We start from the raw sequence: 17,102 nt of genomic DNA, 5'->3' as shown, positions 1-17,102 counted from the left end.
AAGCTGCATGTAAAGCTTTTGGCTACTCGCCTGCTGCTTATCATTCCGTGTTTAGTGGGTGTTCCCCAGGTGGGTTTTGTTAAGGGTAGAAACGCAGTAATGTTCACCACTTATTATGTGCGTTGGAAGTAATGTGAGCCAATAAAGAGGGGTCCTTCGTGGTGGGATTTGATATAGAAAAAGCTTTTGACACAGTATCTTGGCCCTATCTCTGGGAGGTTTTGCAAGCATTTGGCTTCCAAGGCCCTATTTTATCTATGATGCAGCTTCTTTATGTTGACCTCTGGGCTCAGGTACTGGTAAATGGCCTTTTATTGCAGAGATTTTCTATATACAGGGGCACTCGGCAGGGTTGCCCCTTTCTCCCACGCTGTTCATATTGTGTATGAAACCTTTGGCACTGGCTCTTTTGGGAGATCCACAGATTAGAAGCATTCAAGTGGGTGCTGCAGAATTTAAGGTGGCTCTATCTGCTGTTGATTTGTTAGTGGCTCTTGCCAACCCGGTGAGGACCTTACCCAGAGCCTTAGATCTAATACACACTTTGGACAATATTCAGGCCTTTGAATTAATTATGATAAATCAGAAGCCCTCAGCGTGGGAGATGATTTGGTTAATGATTGGCTGGGGCAATTTCCATTAAAATGGGCAGGGTAGAAATTAAAATATCTGGGCATATGGATTCCTAGGTACCTAGGGCAGTTATATAATGTAAATGTTGCCCCATTGTGTCTGCTACTAAATCTTTATGAACAAGATGATGGGATCTTCCTTTATCTCTGTAGGGCACAGTTCTACTCCTTAAGATGGTATTACTGCCCAAATGGGTGTACCCTCTACAACATTTACCACTTATACTTAAGTCCGGGGGTTCCAAAACTTTTTTAGTTCATGGCACCCCCCCCCCCCCTCCCAGCCACATGGGTCTCTGTGGCACACCCCCCCCCCCCCCCGGCCACATGGATCTCTGCAACCCCCCCAGACCAAACACATGGGTCTCTGCACCCCTCCGGCCACATGGGTCTCCACAACCCCCCCCCCCCCCACCACCACCACCACATAGGTCTCCCTTTCCCTGCAGCCCCCTCCTCTCACACCAGCACACCTTCCCCAAATCCAGCATCGCTCCCACCTTCCTTCCTGCAGGTCCAGAATCCCCCCTTGCCACATATGTCTCCCTTTCCCTGCAGCCCCGTCCTCTCACACCAGCACACCTTCCCCAAATTCAGCATCACTCCTACCTTCCTTCCTGCATATCCAGGATCACTGCCGCTGCCTTCTCATTCCTCCACCGCCGCTGCAGTGCTTGCAGCTTACATTTTCGAGCTGTCTGCGATTCACACAGGTACTCCGGTAACTTCCCAGTCTGCCGTGTCCGGCCCTCTCTTATAGAACTTCCTGTTGCGAGGGCCGGACATGGCAGAGGGAAGTCCCCGCAGCACATGTGTGAATCGCGGACACCCAAAAATATAAGCTGCAAGCATTGCAGCTCCGGCAGGGAAAGAAGCAGGAAGGGGCAGATGCTGGATCTGCAGGAGGAGAAAGTAGGCATTGATGCACCGCAGCACCTCTGAGAATTTGCTGCCGCGTACCAGGGTGTAGTGGCGTACAGTTTGGGAACCGCTGCTTAAGTCTCAGGATTTGGCGCTATGGAATAAAATTATCAGTAAATTTTTATGGGGTATGAAGAAGCCAAGGACCTCTCTTAGTCAGTTACAGCTGTCTAGGAGAGATGGAGGGTTGGGTCTTCCCGATCTAAGAGAATATGCAATAGCTAGTCATTTGCATTGTGCTTGAGATTGGGTACACCACACTTCTGAATTTTGTGATGTGGATTTTCAGACAGAGGTAGTAGCCCCATATAATTTGGCCTATGTGTTACACAGGCCAGACTCCCCCCCCCCTAATTTGCGGCGTTATGTTTTAGTGAGGGCAGTGAGATGGGCTTGGACTATGTTGTCTGTAATGTTGTTCATTGTTATTCAATAAAACGATTTAAATATAGACATGGACATCCCTTCCCCTTCTGTGATCATTGCTGGATGTTCATATTTTGGGCCCTCCCTAGTCCTGCCCATAACATGCCCAGATCATGCCCCCCCTGCCATATAGACATACTGCAGTTTTAGATATCCATATTCTGCCTTTGTAAAATTGGGATTTGGACAACCATGCAATAAGAAATGTCTAAATGCTGGTTTTCAGATGTCCAAAACAAGAATAGAGCTTCTAAAATAACCACCAAAAGTAACAGTTCTTCAATGTGTATTTGACTTCTGTGCTAAAGTTGTATACTTGTTTAAACATTGCCCATATGCCAATATCTATCAATGTCAGTTAAATACATATTTCTTTTATGTCCAGCACTGGACACCTTTGAAAACACTGCGGCTATGCTGATTGAGAATATTTTATTGATTGACACATGGCCTCCTAACATTTTTTTTTAAGTTAAATGGGTTGAAAACAAATATTGTCTGGTTCAGGGATTTCGATTCATTGCTGCAAAAATTCCTGCAACTTACTACCTGGAAAATTTTAAATATCACAAATAAGTCTAAAGTTTTAGTTATTATGCTAGATTTGAGATTAACCTTTGAAAACCAGATTAATGCTGTTGTTAGGGAAGTTTCATTTTCGCCTTCATCAATTAAGGGCAATTCGGTTCAGTCTCAGTGTAGAAAGTTTTAGAAGTATTGCTTGGGATGTCCTTCTGCCTTATCTTGATTATTGCAATTCTTTATATGGGGGAGCTACTATGAAACTTTTAAGGAGATTACAGCTACTCCAGTACACGGCAGCCAGATTAATTTTTAAACTGAATAAATTTGAAAGAGTTTCTCCACTCCTTAAAAATTTACACTGGCTTCTGATCTGCTCTCATATAGAGCTCAAAATTGCTTGTATAGTTTTTAAATCTTTGATGGGTCAAAACTCAGCAAGCCTATCTAAATATTGTCTTTTGCTTTCCTTGAGTAGGATTTCTCGGGCAGTTCACTCTTACACTTTAATGTTTCTGAGTGTTAGAAGCGTGCACTTGAAAAGTTATTTGACCAATTCTTTTAAATATTTGGCTGTAAAGATCTGGAATGATATTCTCCACCAGATTAGGTCTGCTTGCTCTTATTTTATATTTATAAAGCATTTTTATTTATTTATTATGACATTTCTATCCTGCATTTTTCCATTTGAAGGCTTTTATGTACTCAGATATTGATTCTGTTGAATTGTAATTTTTGTGTTTTGCTTTGTACTTCCATCTGAATGTGATGTTTTCTTCTCTTGTAATCCATAATGAATCCAAGTGAGATATTGAGGAATATAAGCTTTGAATGGAATGGAATGAATTTATGAAACAAAGAATTTGTACTCAAAGCCATATGGAAACATTGACATGTAAACAGCTTGCATTTTGTAAATTACCTTCTTTCATAATGATTTGAGGAATTAATTCTGACAGCTTGACACTTTTATCAGATTTTGCCCAAGCAGAAATCGCATATAAAACCATCTTCCTTTTCTGATATCTAAATAAAGTTATGGGGAGAAAAACAAAAGCTTCATTAAAACCAATGTACAGAATGAAAAATGCTCTAGTAATTTACTAAATTCTATATAATTCCCACAAAAATAAGGTCTCTAGTCAGCCACTATACCCAATGAGCAGTTTCTTGTTCATTGGTTCTGTTTTGTTGATCTGATTCAATATAAGTTTCATTCTCTCTTCATATTCGGACTTGACTAGGATAGAGACATATCTCCTTTTCAGTTCTGTTTTCAGATGTAACACTTGCTTTTCCAACTGGATCCGACGTTTATCAAGTGCATTCATATCAAGAGACTGTTCCAAAGTCATACCTGTTGAAGAAGAGCATACAATTTCATCTGATTTGCTATTCTTCATACAACACTTCTTACTGCTTCATAGCAAGAATAAAAAGGACAAATTACAAGTTAAAAAGTGTGACAAAATGATTCATTTCCCCAGAGCCGTGGCGAGGTGAGCTGACACCCGGGGTGGGTCGCCGCTGCTCACCCCCCCGGGTGCAGCACGGCGCACCCTCCTCCCGCTGGAGCGCACCCCCCCCCCCCCCCGGAGCGCATACCTGCGGCGAGGGACGAGCGGGAGGCCCGATCCGCCCCGACTGCACGTTGCTGGGGTGTGTCGGCTCTGCGCTGATTCACTGCTCTCTCTGTCCCGGAACAGGTACCAAAGACTATGAAGCTCCTCTGTGAGTGGTTTTGTCTGTGTATTGTGAAGAATAAGGGGCTATCCTATCCTGGGTAGGCCACTAGGTGGTGCTGTTCCCATAGGAATGGGGGGAAATGCTTATGCTTAGGATGAGTCACTAGAGGGAGCCAGTAGGGGAAGGTCCGGATGAAGGTCGCTAGGACCTGGGAGAGTCCTGGGTTGGAAACAGGTGAAGGTTGTTATGGGCTGGTTCCTGCCTGGAATTAGGGGGAAGAGCCTAAAGGGGTGTAGAAGCTAGTCACCCATTTTATGCCTGCCTGAGTTTGGAAAGGAGAAGGAGAAGAGAAAGGAACTGGAGAGCTGGCAGCTGAGGAAAGAGGATTCCCTGAAGGTACTGGCTGGGCTCTAGAGAGACTGTTGTGTTAATCTGTTGTATATAGAACTGTGTAAGAAGACCAAGGAAATAGCAGCCAGGGGCTGGAGGACAGAAGGCTGTTAGCACTGAGCCCAGGTGTCTATGGGTGTGAGGCTCAGTGGGAAGATCTGTGAAAGTGTTTGAAGCTTGTGATAATGTTTTAAGCTGGAAGAAGTGTGCCCCAGGGGGCTGGAATAAAAAGCTGATTGATGAATATGCTGTATTGGACTTGAGTAATTTGCATCTAATCTGCATATTCCCTGGAGCTCACCCTGAGTGAAAAAGGGGCCCAGGATCTTGAGGTTGGAGTGTTCAGGATACTGGGAAGAAACCGGCTGGAGGCCTGCTTGGGAGCCAGAGGCCTGCTGCAGAGTGGGCGGAGAAGCCTGTCTTCACAGTATTTGTCTCTATTTTCAATATGTGTGTGAGGGAGTGCAAGAGTAGAGAGTGTGGTGGAGGTGGGTGGGGTAGGAGAAGGGTTGAGGGGTATGGTAAGCTGTCTGTAGGGAGTGTGGGTCACGTGAGGGTAGAGTATGTGTATGGGGGATATGAGGTAGGAGATGGAGTGGAGGTAGGCTATATGGGGATTTGATATGTGGGGAGTGAGGAAGGGTTGTGGGGAGTAAGCATGAGGAATGTGAGGTGAGGGACTGGGTGTATGTGGGAGTGTGCATGTGAGGGGCATGTGAGTGGTTTGTAGAGTGTGTGCCTTTTGGCATACAGGGATTCTAATCCCATTTCATCTCGTGTATTCAAATTCTCAACATCCCACCCTCTTGCACTCTTCCTGCCCCCTCTCATACACCTTACCCTAACTTTCCCTTCCCCACATTCTCTGTCTCCTTCTCAATTCCAGCTCCCTATCCCTATTCTCATATTTTCTCTCTCCCTCCCAATTCCAGCCCCCACCTTCTCTCCTTCTCAGTTCCAGACACCCTCTCAAATCTAGGCCCTTCCCTTCCCTACCTTCAGATTCTCTCTCTTCCTCATTTCAGCTTCTCCCTCCACTTTCACATTATCTGTCCCATTCCCCTTCCCCTCCTCCCCCCACATCCACACTTCCTCTCCCTCTCAATCCCAGCCCTTTCTCTGACCGCCACATTGCCTTTCTCTGTTCCCCCTACCCCTCACCCCTCCTCTTTCCCTCTTTTCTCTGCACCCTCACACTCTAGCTTCTCCCTTCCCCATCTATTCTCCTTTTTCCATTTGAACTCTCTTTTTCCTTTCATCATTCTCCCCTTCTTCCTTCTCCTCTTCCCTCCTCCCCCCCCCCCATCCTAGCTTCTATTTGCACTTCCTTTAGGGTCCCCACCAGCAGAAGAACTGAGCAAGGCCATGGTGGAGATCGGTGAAGCCTCCTGACAAGGATCTCATCCCTCACCAGCAGACACTATGGCTTTGCTCAATTCTTCCTTCAGTGGGGGATAGCATTAAGCATGCAGACTCCTCCAGTCTTTGCCATGGTTAGTCTTGTTGGATTCCTCTGCCAAAAAGGGAAGGTGTCCTGCCAGCAGCCTATGCCAATATTCACCATGGTTGAAGCCTTAAGGCATTGTTCTGCAGGCAGCACTTGAGGTTTCTGCTGGTCGCTGCTGCTTCTTTTAACAACTACACTGTCTTTCTCTCTTTCTATGCTGTAGGGGTTTGGGGATCCCTACGGCAACTGTTGCAGCTCTTCTCTTATGTGTGGAATTTCCTTTATTGAACACATTTCTGCGCAAGCACTAACACACCTAAGTATACAGATAGATAGACAAACACATGAATAGACACTATCACTTTGTTGATAGGTTTTTGTGTCCTTTAGTGCACATCATTCCATCTTACATTAAGGACACTTCACATATGATTCTGACATTAAAAGATACACCCTGTGAGACAGGACATATTTTAGTAACCATGGACATAGAATCCCTGTATACAAACAATCCACAGAATGAGGCCTTACAGATCATTAAGAACTCCTTGATTAACCATGACATCTATAAGAGGATACTCACAGAATTTATCTTGGAACTCGCGAGCATAGCTCTTAAAGAGAATTACTTTATGTTTGAGAAGAGATTTTATAAACAGATAAAGGGCACGGCTATGGGATGTCACGGAACCTGGGATGGTGAGCCCTTGGGCTGTAACCAGGCTGCAGCAGACAAGTCCTCTGGGGAGGCGCAGAGCAGAGGTGAACCAGGCACTGAATACAAACAGGATACCAGACATGGCAAATAGACAGGGCACACTCAAGACAAGCAACAAGCACCAAAAAGGGAGTAGACCACTCAGGCGGACCGCAAGGCCGATCAGGAACCCACTTGTACAGAGTCCAAGCGCACGGGCCTCACGGCCAAACTGGAACCAAATCATACCAGAGGGAAGGGAAGAGGAACAGAACGGAATCTCTTGAGCAAGTACTACTCAAGCAGTGCACACACTGCACTAAACAGAACCACAAACAAGGGGTCAAAAGACCCTACACACGGGCACAAAGAAACTGAAGGGGAAAAGACAACCCCACTTAGACTCACATGGTAGAAACCACAAGTAAAAGAAGAAAACCATACTGGAAGGCAGCACAGGACTGGGCTTAGAACCTCAGCTATAAATGAATAGTCCTAACCAAGTCAAACAGAAATCACGCAGAGAGGTGGCTAAGATGGATTTACTTACAATAACTTGTCTGCAGTGGTGTGTTGGTAAATGTTTAACAGGCTCTCTCCCCGGTCCACCTCTGTGCCCCCCCCCCCCCCAATTGCAGAGCCGGCTATAGCCGGGGAGAGAGCCGGGGGGGGGGGGGGGGGCAATGTATTACTCTCTCCAGGAAAAAAAATTAAATGATCCCAAGTTCCAATCTAATTCATGTTTAATGTGGGATAAAATGCCATAAATAAGTAAATATAAACTTTTAATGTTGAGCACCTGATTCTCAAAGTGGACATATTCCAGACACTAAAATTAAAATAAAATGATTTTTTTCTACCTTTGTTGTCTGGTGACTTTGTTTTTCTGATCATGCTGGCCCAGTATCTGATTCTGCTGCTATCTGTCCTCTTAACTCCGTTTCCAGGGCTTCCTTTCCATTTATTTCTTTACTTTCTGCCTTTCTTCTTCATTTCTTGTCCTACTTCCGTAAGTAAAAGCTGGGTCCTCCGCAGACTTGACTGTCCAGTGGATCCAGCTTCTGCCTATTTTCTCCATCCATGTGCAGTTTTTCCTCCTCTCTTCCTTTTCTCTCATCTCCTTCCTCACTCTTCTCTCCCCTCCATCCATGTCTAGCATTTCTTCTCTCTTTTCCCTCTCCTCCATCCATGTCCAGCAACCATCCTCTCCCATGCCCTCCCCTCCATCCACCCATGTCCAGCAACCCTCTTCTCCCCTATAATAACCCTTTTTCTTCTCTTCCAGTATCCTCAAAACTCTTAACACCTCAGGCAAACAAGCAAGCAGCGTCCTCGACCGCTTATTCACCTCAGTGCTGCCCGTGCAGTCTCGTTATTACCCATCATCCCATCCTTTCTTCAACCTGCGGCCCCTCCTCCCCCGCGGACTCTCAGCTGCACTCTGCCCTTTCTCGTCTCTCTGTACCAGCCGCATTGGACATAGGCTCAATGGGGATGTCGACACTGTTCATCTACACCGTTCTCAAACCCAGCAAAGGCCACGACTCCGTTGTTGCACAGGACTCTGTCCCAGCCTTACTTCCCTCCTTCCTTCTTGTGGACGCTTGACCATGCGGGGCCCTTGCCTTCCCTTGCAGACCCGGGCCCACTCCTGTGCCCCCACCCCTCAGGATAACCTCACATTGGTCTAAACCGACGCCAATCAGCAGAGCTCCAGCCTCTGATTGGCTCCCATTTGCTTCCCATCATCCGCGGACTGTGGCGGTGGCTGAAGGCCCTGAAGCAGTGGCGGGTGAGAGCATATAAATAAGGAATGGGTAGCGCGCCCACGCGGGTGTGTCTGCCAGAGGCACAGCTGGGAGTATCTATGGTTTTTCTGAGCTGGCTCTCTTCCTTTCTGGATAACGGCGGCAGGCTAGCAGCCGCAGTTTTCCATTAGTAAGCCAGCCAAGCAGAAGCTTCTCTACTGCCGGGCCTTGCTGGAATCTGGTCAGTGAAAAACAGAACCCCCTTAAACGGGGTAAGCATGGCTTGTGGCGCCCTTATGCCATGCTGACCTCGTTTACCGGAGCCGGCTCGCCCTGCAGAACCGGCTCGCAAGATATTAAAAAATTTAACAACCAGCTCTTGTGAGCCAGTGCGAGCCGGCTCCAGCACACCACTGCGCTGCTTGTTTCCTGCTCAGAGCAGCTTGCCGGGACTTCTTGTGCATGCTCTGAGAATGCGCAAAAAGTACTGGCATGCTGCACAGAGCCAGAAACAAGCAGTGAGGAGCAGCGGCAGTCCATTTATTAGGTTGCAGGGCTCAGCATCCCTGCCAGCAAAGGAATGCCTAGCGTGCCTGCACGGGGGAGGGGGAGATGTGTGTTGCCCCCCCCAAATTGCAGGGCTGGCTGTGCCCGGAGAGAAAGCCTGTTAAAAATTTACCAGCACACCACTGAAGCAGCGGGAAGTGGCAGAAGTCTATTTAGTTGGGTGGCTGGACTTGGCAAAAACAAAAAAAACTGTATATTATGTAAAAAATAAGTCTTCAAACCCAGATTTTTTGCTTTAGTTTTTCTGGGATTGATCCCTCAAGTTTATAATGATATTTATTATATCTACATATGGGAAGCTTTCAAATAAAATTAAAAAGCTGTCCAATAAGTAAAAAAAAAAAAATCTTCTGTCCTCCACTTTTTAAGGCACTGCCTATCCTATCCAACTAAAACAGCTTTAAACTTGTTACAGATGGGTTTAGGGCTGAGTTCTATAAGATCATGGGAGAGGCACTGGTGAAGCCCCTCACCAATATATTCAATGTCATGGTTGATGCAGAGGCATCCCCCCCCCCCCCCCCCCTTCATTTAGCCAGGCAAAGATTATAGTGCTTTCTAAACCAGGGAGAGATGCGTCTTTACCTGAATCCTACTAACATATTTTGTTGCTACATTTTGAGGCTAAATTATTGACCAAAATTATGGCGAACGGATTAAGCAAGGTGTTGCCTGATTTGCTTCATGAGGCGTGGAGATGGTAAATTTTTGTGAATCTTTGGTAAAATGTAAATTGTGGGAATGACTGGATGAGAAGCAGCCAGGAAATCTAATTCCTTTGCAGTGAGGTAACCTGCTTGTCTGCCTATCTCAATTAGGCTCATGATTTTCTCTTTCACCTGGGGAGTAGGATCCGTTTTGATTTTTTTTTTTTTTAAAGGAAGTGTCACTAAGCTAAATACTGATTTCAGAAATGTAATAACATTTATCCATTATAACAATTGCATCTCCTTTGTCTCCAGGCTTGATAATTGATTTATCATTCATCGTTTATCATTGTCACTCTTTGTCAAATTGTAAAACATCCTACTCTTTTTATTGCTCTAATTTAGCAATGTCATTCAGAATTACAGTCTCATAAATTTATATGAGGGAGCTTATGGAGCCCAACGGGTTCCATCTATTGCCATTCTTCACAATCAAAGTCTGTGTTGAATGCGGTTGTATTGGAAAAGAAGTTAAGTTTTCTTGTAAAATTTGAATAACACTATTCTAGTTTTTAAAGCATTATAGTTCGGAGTAGGTATAAAAGACAGACCTATCTCTAATACATTATTTTCAAGTGTCACTTTAAAATGCATCTGGAAATATTAACTACTCTATCCATTTTGTTTGTTGTCTGTCATTCAATACCTCTGTTGGATGACTATAGTACATCCTTGCTTGGAATGCTCTTCCTCTTCCCCTGCCTTTCCCTCTCTCTCTGAATGTTATTGTGTTGTTTCTCTGTGCTAGGTCTCTGTTATTGAGTTCTTCCTCCATATTTTCCCTAATTGAAAAACCTGTTTTTTTGACTTGTGTATTTATGGGAACTGGTGGTGTAGTATAGAGTGATGATGAAGGGCCATATGTATCATCTGTATCGCTATGGATTCTTTTTTTTGTTTTTCTTTCATTAGTAGGGGCATGTGATACTGTGAGCGAGGGTTGAGGGTGGACCTACACAATAACACAGCCGGACAAAGGTGTAAAACAGAAAATAATTGCTTTATTGAAGGAAAACCAGATCCTGTGGCTGACAGGACCCAACACAGTCTGAGGCTGTTGGCTGCCACGCCCCAAACACAGCCTGTAAGCTCTTCTCTTTCACCCTTTCTGAATCCCAGGTCTGGCTCTAGCCAGACCTCAGGGCAAGGCTTACAAGTCTCAATCAAAAGTGGCTTACCTCAGCCAAGTCACGGTCACTAGATTTACGTTGTAGAGGCAAATGGTGAGGCTTCAACTCTTCCTTCCCTGGGCCTTCTCAAACCTAGTCTGGCACTTCCTCTTTCCTATACCCTTGGCTCAAACTCTCCCACCTCACTTCTTCCCTGGTTGGGACAAATGGGTTTAAAGTGGCTCAGGCTATCTGAGGGACTATCCTTAAAGGTGAGTGGCAGTATTCTGTATACTCCCTCAGCTCAACCCTGCCGGTTGAGCACCTGCCATATCAGGATCCACCCCCGAGACAAAAAAATCAGCTTTGGCATGGTCTTGGCCCACCCGATGTCTCACTCAATAGCTGAAGGGCTGGAGGCTAAGGAACCAGCGCTTGATATATGCATTTGTGTCTTTATGTCGAGCGATCCACTGAAGGGGTTGATAGTTGGTGACCAGCAGGAAGTGTCTCCCTAATAGATAATATTGGAAAGTTTCCAATGTCTACTTGATTGTCAGAGCCTCCTTCTCAATTACCATATAATTCTTCCCTCTTGGGAACAGCTTATGGCTAATGTAAGCCACCGGGTACTCTTCCCTGTCCACTTCCTGGCCAGAACGGCCCCGAGACCAACCTCTGAGGCACAGGAGCCCGGTATAAGAGGCTTGGACAGGCTAAGCCTCCCCTGCTGTGCTCTGAGAGGTTTAAATTGTTGATTTACCTCCATCCTCACAGCAGGAGCTGCAGTGAAAGCCTTCTAGCCTTGTGTAACCAATTGTAGAAATTGGTTTATGGTTTGTTTACCTTACTGCTGGGAGAGCAGGGGGGGGAGGTTGTCTGGGTTGCCAGGGAGATATTTAACGAGGATGACTTCCTGACCTGCACTGAGAACAGATAGCAGCAGAATCGGACAACCAGACAACAAAGGTAAAGATCATTTTATTTTCATTATAGTGTTTGGAATATGTCCACTTTGAGAATCAGGTGCTCAACATTAAAAGTTTATATTTACTTATTTATGGCATTTTATCCCACATTAAACATGAATTAGGGTGTTTTGTGGCTCTACATGAGAATTGTGATATTATGATTCTTGTTTCATATTGTTGACGGTCTGCATTTTCCGTATGGGTGGTATATTGGTGTATTAGGTTCTGCCCAGTGTAATATTTATGGTACAGTAAGGTTCTGAGTGTGTTTTGCACAAAGTTGTGCATAGTGTTTTGCAGTTGAGCGATTGTGCTTAGAATATGCTTTGAGCAACCACTTTATTCTTTGACATATGATACATATCTAATATCTAAGTTTAATAAAAGGTATTAATTGTGACTTTTATTTTTATTTATTTTTTTCTGTGTTATCAGACAATTATGGATTTAAGCTCCACCCCTGGCCCCACCCCCAACCCCTTTAGCCTCCCCAAACAGTTGGGCCACCGACCGCCTATGCTCTGAGGCATCAGGCTACAAAATAAAGGGCCAGTTGAAGTATGTGCTGACCAGCACCGGCTCTGAGTAAATGTCCCTCTTCAGGGTTTGGAAGGCCACATCTAGCTGTTCGGTACAGTGTATTTATTTATTTGTTACATTTGTATCCCACATTTTCCCACCTATTTGCAGGCTCAATGTGGCTTACATAGTACCGTAAAGGCGTTCGCCAATTCTGGTATGAACAAATACAAAGTGGTGATGTGGTAGAATAAAGTTCATGTGTAATAGACACGTTAGAGAATTGTAGGGAGGAAGAGTTAAGTTATGTCCATTACGAGCTTTGGTTTTCTTTGTGTTGCAGGGTTCAGGCATTTAAGTTGGATTGGTGGGGTATGCCTTTTTGAACAGGTTAGTTTTTAGTGATTTCCGGACGTTTAGGTGGTCATACGTTGTTTTCACGGCGTTTGGTATCCATTCTGGAGCCTTCTTCTGTATGAGGCAGGTTAGCAGTTTTGCTTTCTCAGCGAACTCTGGAATAAACCAGCGGTAATAACCAACAAGGCTGAGGAAGGCTCGGGCTTGTTTCTTCAGCTGGGGTACTGGCACCCAGTGATTGCCTCTACCTTCTAGATCTAGGGTCTCACTTGTCCTTTCCTGACCAAGTACCCCAGATACTGGATTTCTTGTCCTCCCGAGAAGCACTTTTTAGGATTTGCAGTTAGCCCAGTGGTCTGTAGATTATCCAGTACTGCTTCTATCTGTATGAGATGGGTTCTCCAATCCTTACTGTAGATGACAATGTCGTTTAGGTAAGCAACCACATAGTCTACATGCGCTTTGAGTAAGCAATCCATAAGGTGCTAGAAGGTAGCTGGAGCCCCATGAAGGCCAAACAGCAACTCTCTGACCTGAAACAAACCCTGGCGGATGGTAAAGGCTGTCTTCTTGTTGGCAGCCAGGGTGACAGGTACCTGCCAATATCCCTTGGTAAGGTCCAACGTCGAAATGAAATCGGGCTCCTCCCAATTGCTCAATGAGTGTCTACCCTCAGCATTGGATAGGCCTCTAGTTTGGAGACAACGTTCACACTCCACAAAAATTACAAAACTGGATACTCCTGTCCGGCTCTGGCACCAGAACAATAGGAGATGACCACTGGCTGACTCCTCGATAACGCCCAGTTCCAGCATTTCAGCAATCTCTTTCACCACAACTTGCTGCCAGGCATAGGCGTCACTATGGGGGTGCAAGGGGTACAAATACACCCCCCCAAAATCTTCATTGCACCTCTTTGCACCCCCAGTGAAAGCTGCATGCAAAAGCCCTGAGTTCCCAGACCTACCTGAATGGTTCAAGTAGATCCAGGGACTCTGGGCTTTCCCCAATTTATGGCGGGGGCTTTCATGTTGGTCAGGCATCGCTGCTTTGGTGCCAGTTCCATGATTCTAAACGGTGGCTGCAAACTCTCAAGAGACTACTGGGAGAGATCACAGCCACCATTTTGATTCTTGGAGCCAGCACGGGCAGGAGCAACTGGGAATCAGGGGCAAGGAGGGAGAGGTTAGGGTTTTTCAGCTTGGAAAAGAGACAGATGAGAGAAGATATGATTGAGGTCTACAAAATCCTGAGTGGTGTAGAACGAGTAGAAGTAAATCAATTTTTCACTCATTCCAAAAGTACAAAGACTAGGGGACACTAGGAGATTACATGGAAATATTTGTAAAACAAATAGGAGGAAATATTTTTTCACACAATGAATAGCTAAGCTTTGGAACTCCCTGCCAGAGGATGTAGTAACAGTGGTTAGTGTATCTGGGTTTAAAAAAGGTTTGGACAAGTTCCTGGAGGAAAAGTTCATAGTCTGCTATTGAGACAGACATGGGGAAGCAACTGCTTGCCCTGGGATTGGTAGCATGGAATGTTGCCACGATTTGGGTTTCTGCCGGGTACTTGTGACATTGGTCTGACCCAGTATGGCTACTCTTATGTTCTTATGTATAAGTTCAGTAATTTTGTTCTTTACAATAGTCTCTACCTATTTTTATTTATTTCAAAACTTATATTCCACTGTATCCATAATCTTCTAGGCAGAGTACAAACATAATTTAAAAAACTAACACTTAATAACTAATCCACATACATGCATTCAAACTAAACAAAATAAATATTACAAGTCATCCCTAATATATATTTAAAATACTACTGATTCCCCACCATAGCATCCTCCCTCTACCATTTTACTCAGCACCAACGTCAGGCTCACCAGTCTATAATTTCCCGGGTCACCTCTCAAACCCTTTTTAAAAACTGGCATTACATTTGCCACCCTCCAATCTTCCAGTAGCACGCTTGATTTTAAAGATAAATTATATGTTTAACAATAGCTCTGAAAGTTCAGATAGAAAGGATTATGAAAACCTTAGACTCAATCTGAACAGGACTTCCAAACCCAAGAAAAGCAGAGCAAGATACAGAGAAATTAATGAAGGTGACACATACTGGAGGTAGAGGTAGAAGAAAGAGAAAAACAGCTAAGGAACAAACCAAGAGGATAAGAATTTGTATCATATGCAGGAAGAGCCTATAGCAACCCAAAGAAAACCAAGCAGTAGCTGGATTACCTTGGTGGAAATTTGGACCAACAGTAACTGACAGTATCCAATCAGGAAAAAAATCTACAGACACTGTTTAGAAGTGGGTACTAAGACTAGTTCTTATATAGGCCTACAAATTAAAAGTATATATGAGGCAATCAAACCATAGAAGATATTAAAAATTACTTCCAAGTTTAGATACAATTCAGGCTTCAACTAGGAGCAAGTGCAAAGATACATAAAAAGGGGTAATATGGGCAAAGGTTTTAAAAAATATAATTAATCGAATGGCCATCTGTAACCATTTTTTGTATATTTTCAGATACACCCAAATAGGCTATATTGCAGTAATCCAGTTTACTTAAGATGAGTGATTGTACTACCTATCCAAATTAGTCCCAATGAAGATATTTATATATCCTTCCTAAAATTTCCTCATTATCCAAAAATTGTGAGGAGACTGCTGCAGGCTGAGGAAAAGAGGCTGGCAGCAACTTCAAGAACTTTACATGACAATGGGTAGAGATAATACAGTGATACCTAGGTTTTTGTTGGTAATCCATACGAAAACACTCGGCGAAATCCGAAACCAACAAAAACTGAGGCAATAATTTTGAAAAGTATTTTATAGGGGTTTTTTTTCACCTTTCACTTTGGACATCTCTCACCGTCTCCTATAGAGATCCATACCAGCAACCAGCTCCCACCCTAACTGCTTTATCCAACCAAGGATCTTACCCTGGCCTCCTTCCAGGTCTTGTTTGAGAGGGAGCTGTGTGGATCTGAAGATAACACCCTCCCCCCCCCCCCCCCCCCCCCCCCAAGAAAGCAACAAGACGCACAAGCGGCCGCTGTAAGAGACCTGATGATTCCTGGATCGCCTCGTTCCGTTTCCAGCCTGAGCAGTGCAGAGAAGGTGTCAAGAGTTGATTGATCTGAGAGGCTGAAGTTTGTGCAGAGGAAGGCAAGTTCGTCCACAGGGGGAGAGATGTAAAGGCAGGAAGCGTCATACTGTTGTGTGGTACAGAAGTAGAGGTTAGGCGAGAAAAAGAGAAGGGTTTTCCCTGTCTTCAGAGCACAAGTACAGCATGCATGCCGACGAAATCCGAGGCAACCGACGAAAACCGAGACAAATTTTTTGAAAAAAAAAAAAACGACGAAAACCGAAAACGACGATAACCGACGTCAACGAAAACAGAGGTTTTACTGTAATTGAAAGGAGGCAACACAACAGCTATACAAATGGTGACCAAACTGAGACATTAGTTGCCACAAAGGCTCTCTAAAGAATGTGATCCTGAGCAAGTTTTGTGCAACTGTTCAGTTGGCTACACAAGAATCACCAAATCAGGATTCTTAAAAGGCTTTAATCAAGCAGCACTTAGCAAATATAACTAGATCCTGACTTATATTATGCAGAAAAACAGAAGACAGCATATATTACAGACTGTACCTGATTCTAGACAGATAAGTCATCAGTCTTGGTCCCCTCCCTGACATCTCATTGGCCTTCAACACCTTGAATCATGAGATTTTGATTACAGGACTTTTGTCCTTCGGGTTAAGTAGCATCTTTTAAACTTGCTACCAAGCCATGGAAACTGGGCATGGGAGGGGGTATGCAGAAGACACAGGACATGAGACAAGGCAATGGCAGGATGAAACAAGGGAGAGAAGTCTTGAAGTGGTGCTGAAACTCTCTCACTGTCCCACAGTTAATGCCACAGTACCACTCTACACCTCCGACTACACTTTATGTCTTTTCCCACCTGTTGCAATGCAATAAGCGTTTTACTAGGTACAATAAAAGAAGTATAGAGACTGAAGTTACAGCTAAAACTGCAGATGTGCAAGATGTAAATAGAAAATGGAGATGTTATAAACAGAAGTCTAGACAACATCAGAGCACATTGGTCTTGATAAAGAAGATCCTAATATTGTACCTGTAATGGAGAATAAGAGGTTAGACATGAATTAGAAAGATCCAACAATACTAGTGTAATGCTGATTTTAGGAGGTCACTGAGGAAGTGGGGATTCCCCACCAGTGGAAAAGAAAAATGAACATTATTTTAATGCTGATGGAAAACAGAAGAGAGACATTCAGAGAAGCTGCATACGTGAATAAAGTCAGTTGCTGACAGATTAAAATTCTTTACACCATTTGTGTTTAGTTACTGAAATG

The 17,102-nt window shown here is 44.4% G+C and overlaps 1 protein-coding gene across 1 annotated transcript in view; it reads right to left on the bottom strand.

Annotated features, from left to right (window-relative positions):
* Positions 1-17,102, bottom strand: part of CLHC1 (clathrin heavy chain linker domain containing 1) — a 115,772-nt gene that overhangs the window by 56,890 nt on the left and 41,780 nt on the right. The window contains exons 5-6 of the mRNA XM_030196454.1: positions 3,657-3,858; positions 3,424-3,527 (exon numbers count right to left, since the gene is read on the bottom strand). Coding sequence (XP_030052314.1) covers positions 3,424-3,527; positions 3,657-3,858 — 306 coding nt within the window. The remainder of the gene's footprint in view (positions 1-3,423; positions 3,528-3,656; positions 3,859-17,102) is intronic.

This window comes from Microcaecilia unicolor, chromosome 3, assembly GCF_901765095.1.
Source record: "Microcaecilia unicolor chromosome 3, aMicUni1.1, whole genome shotgun sequence".
Lineage (NCBI taxonomy): Eukaryota > Metazoa > Chordata > Amphibia > Gymnophiona > Siphonopidae > Microcaecilia > Microcaecilia unicolor.
Note: the sequence above shows the minus strand (reverse complement) of the source record. Positions and strands in the feature narration are given on the sequence as shown.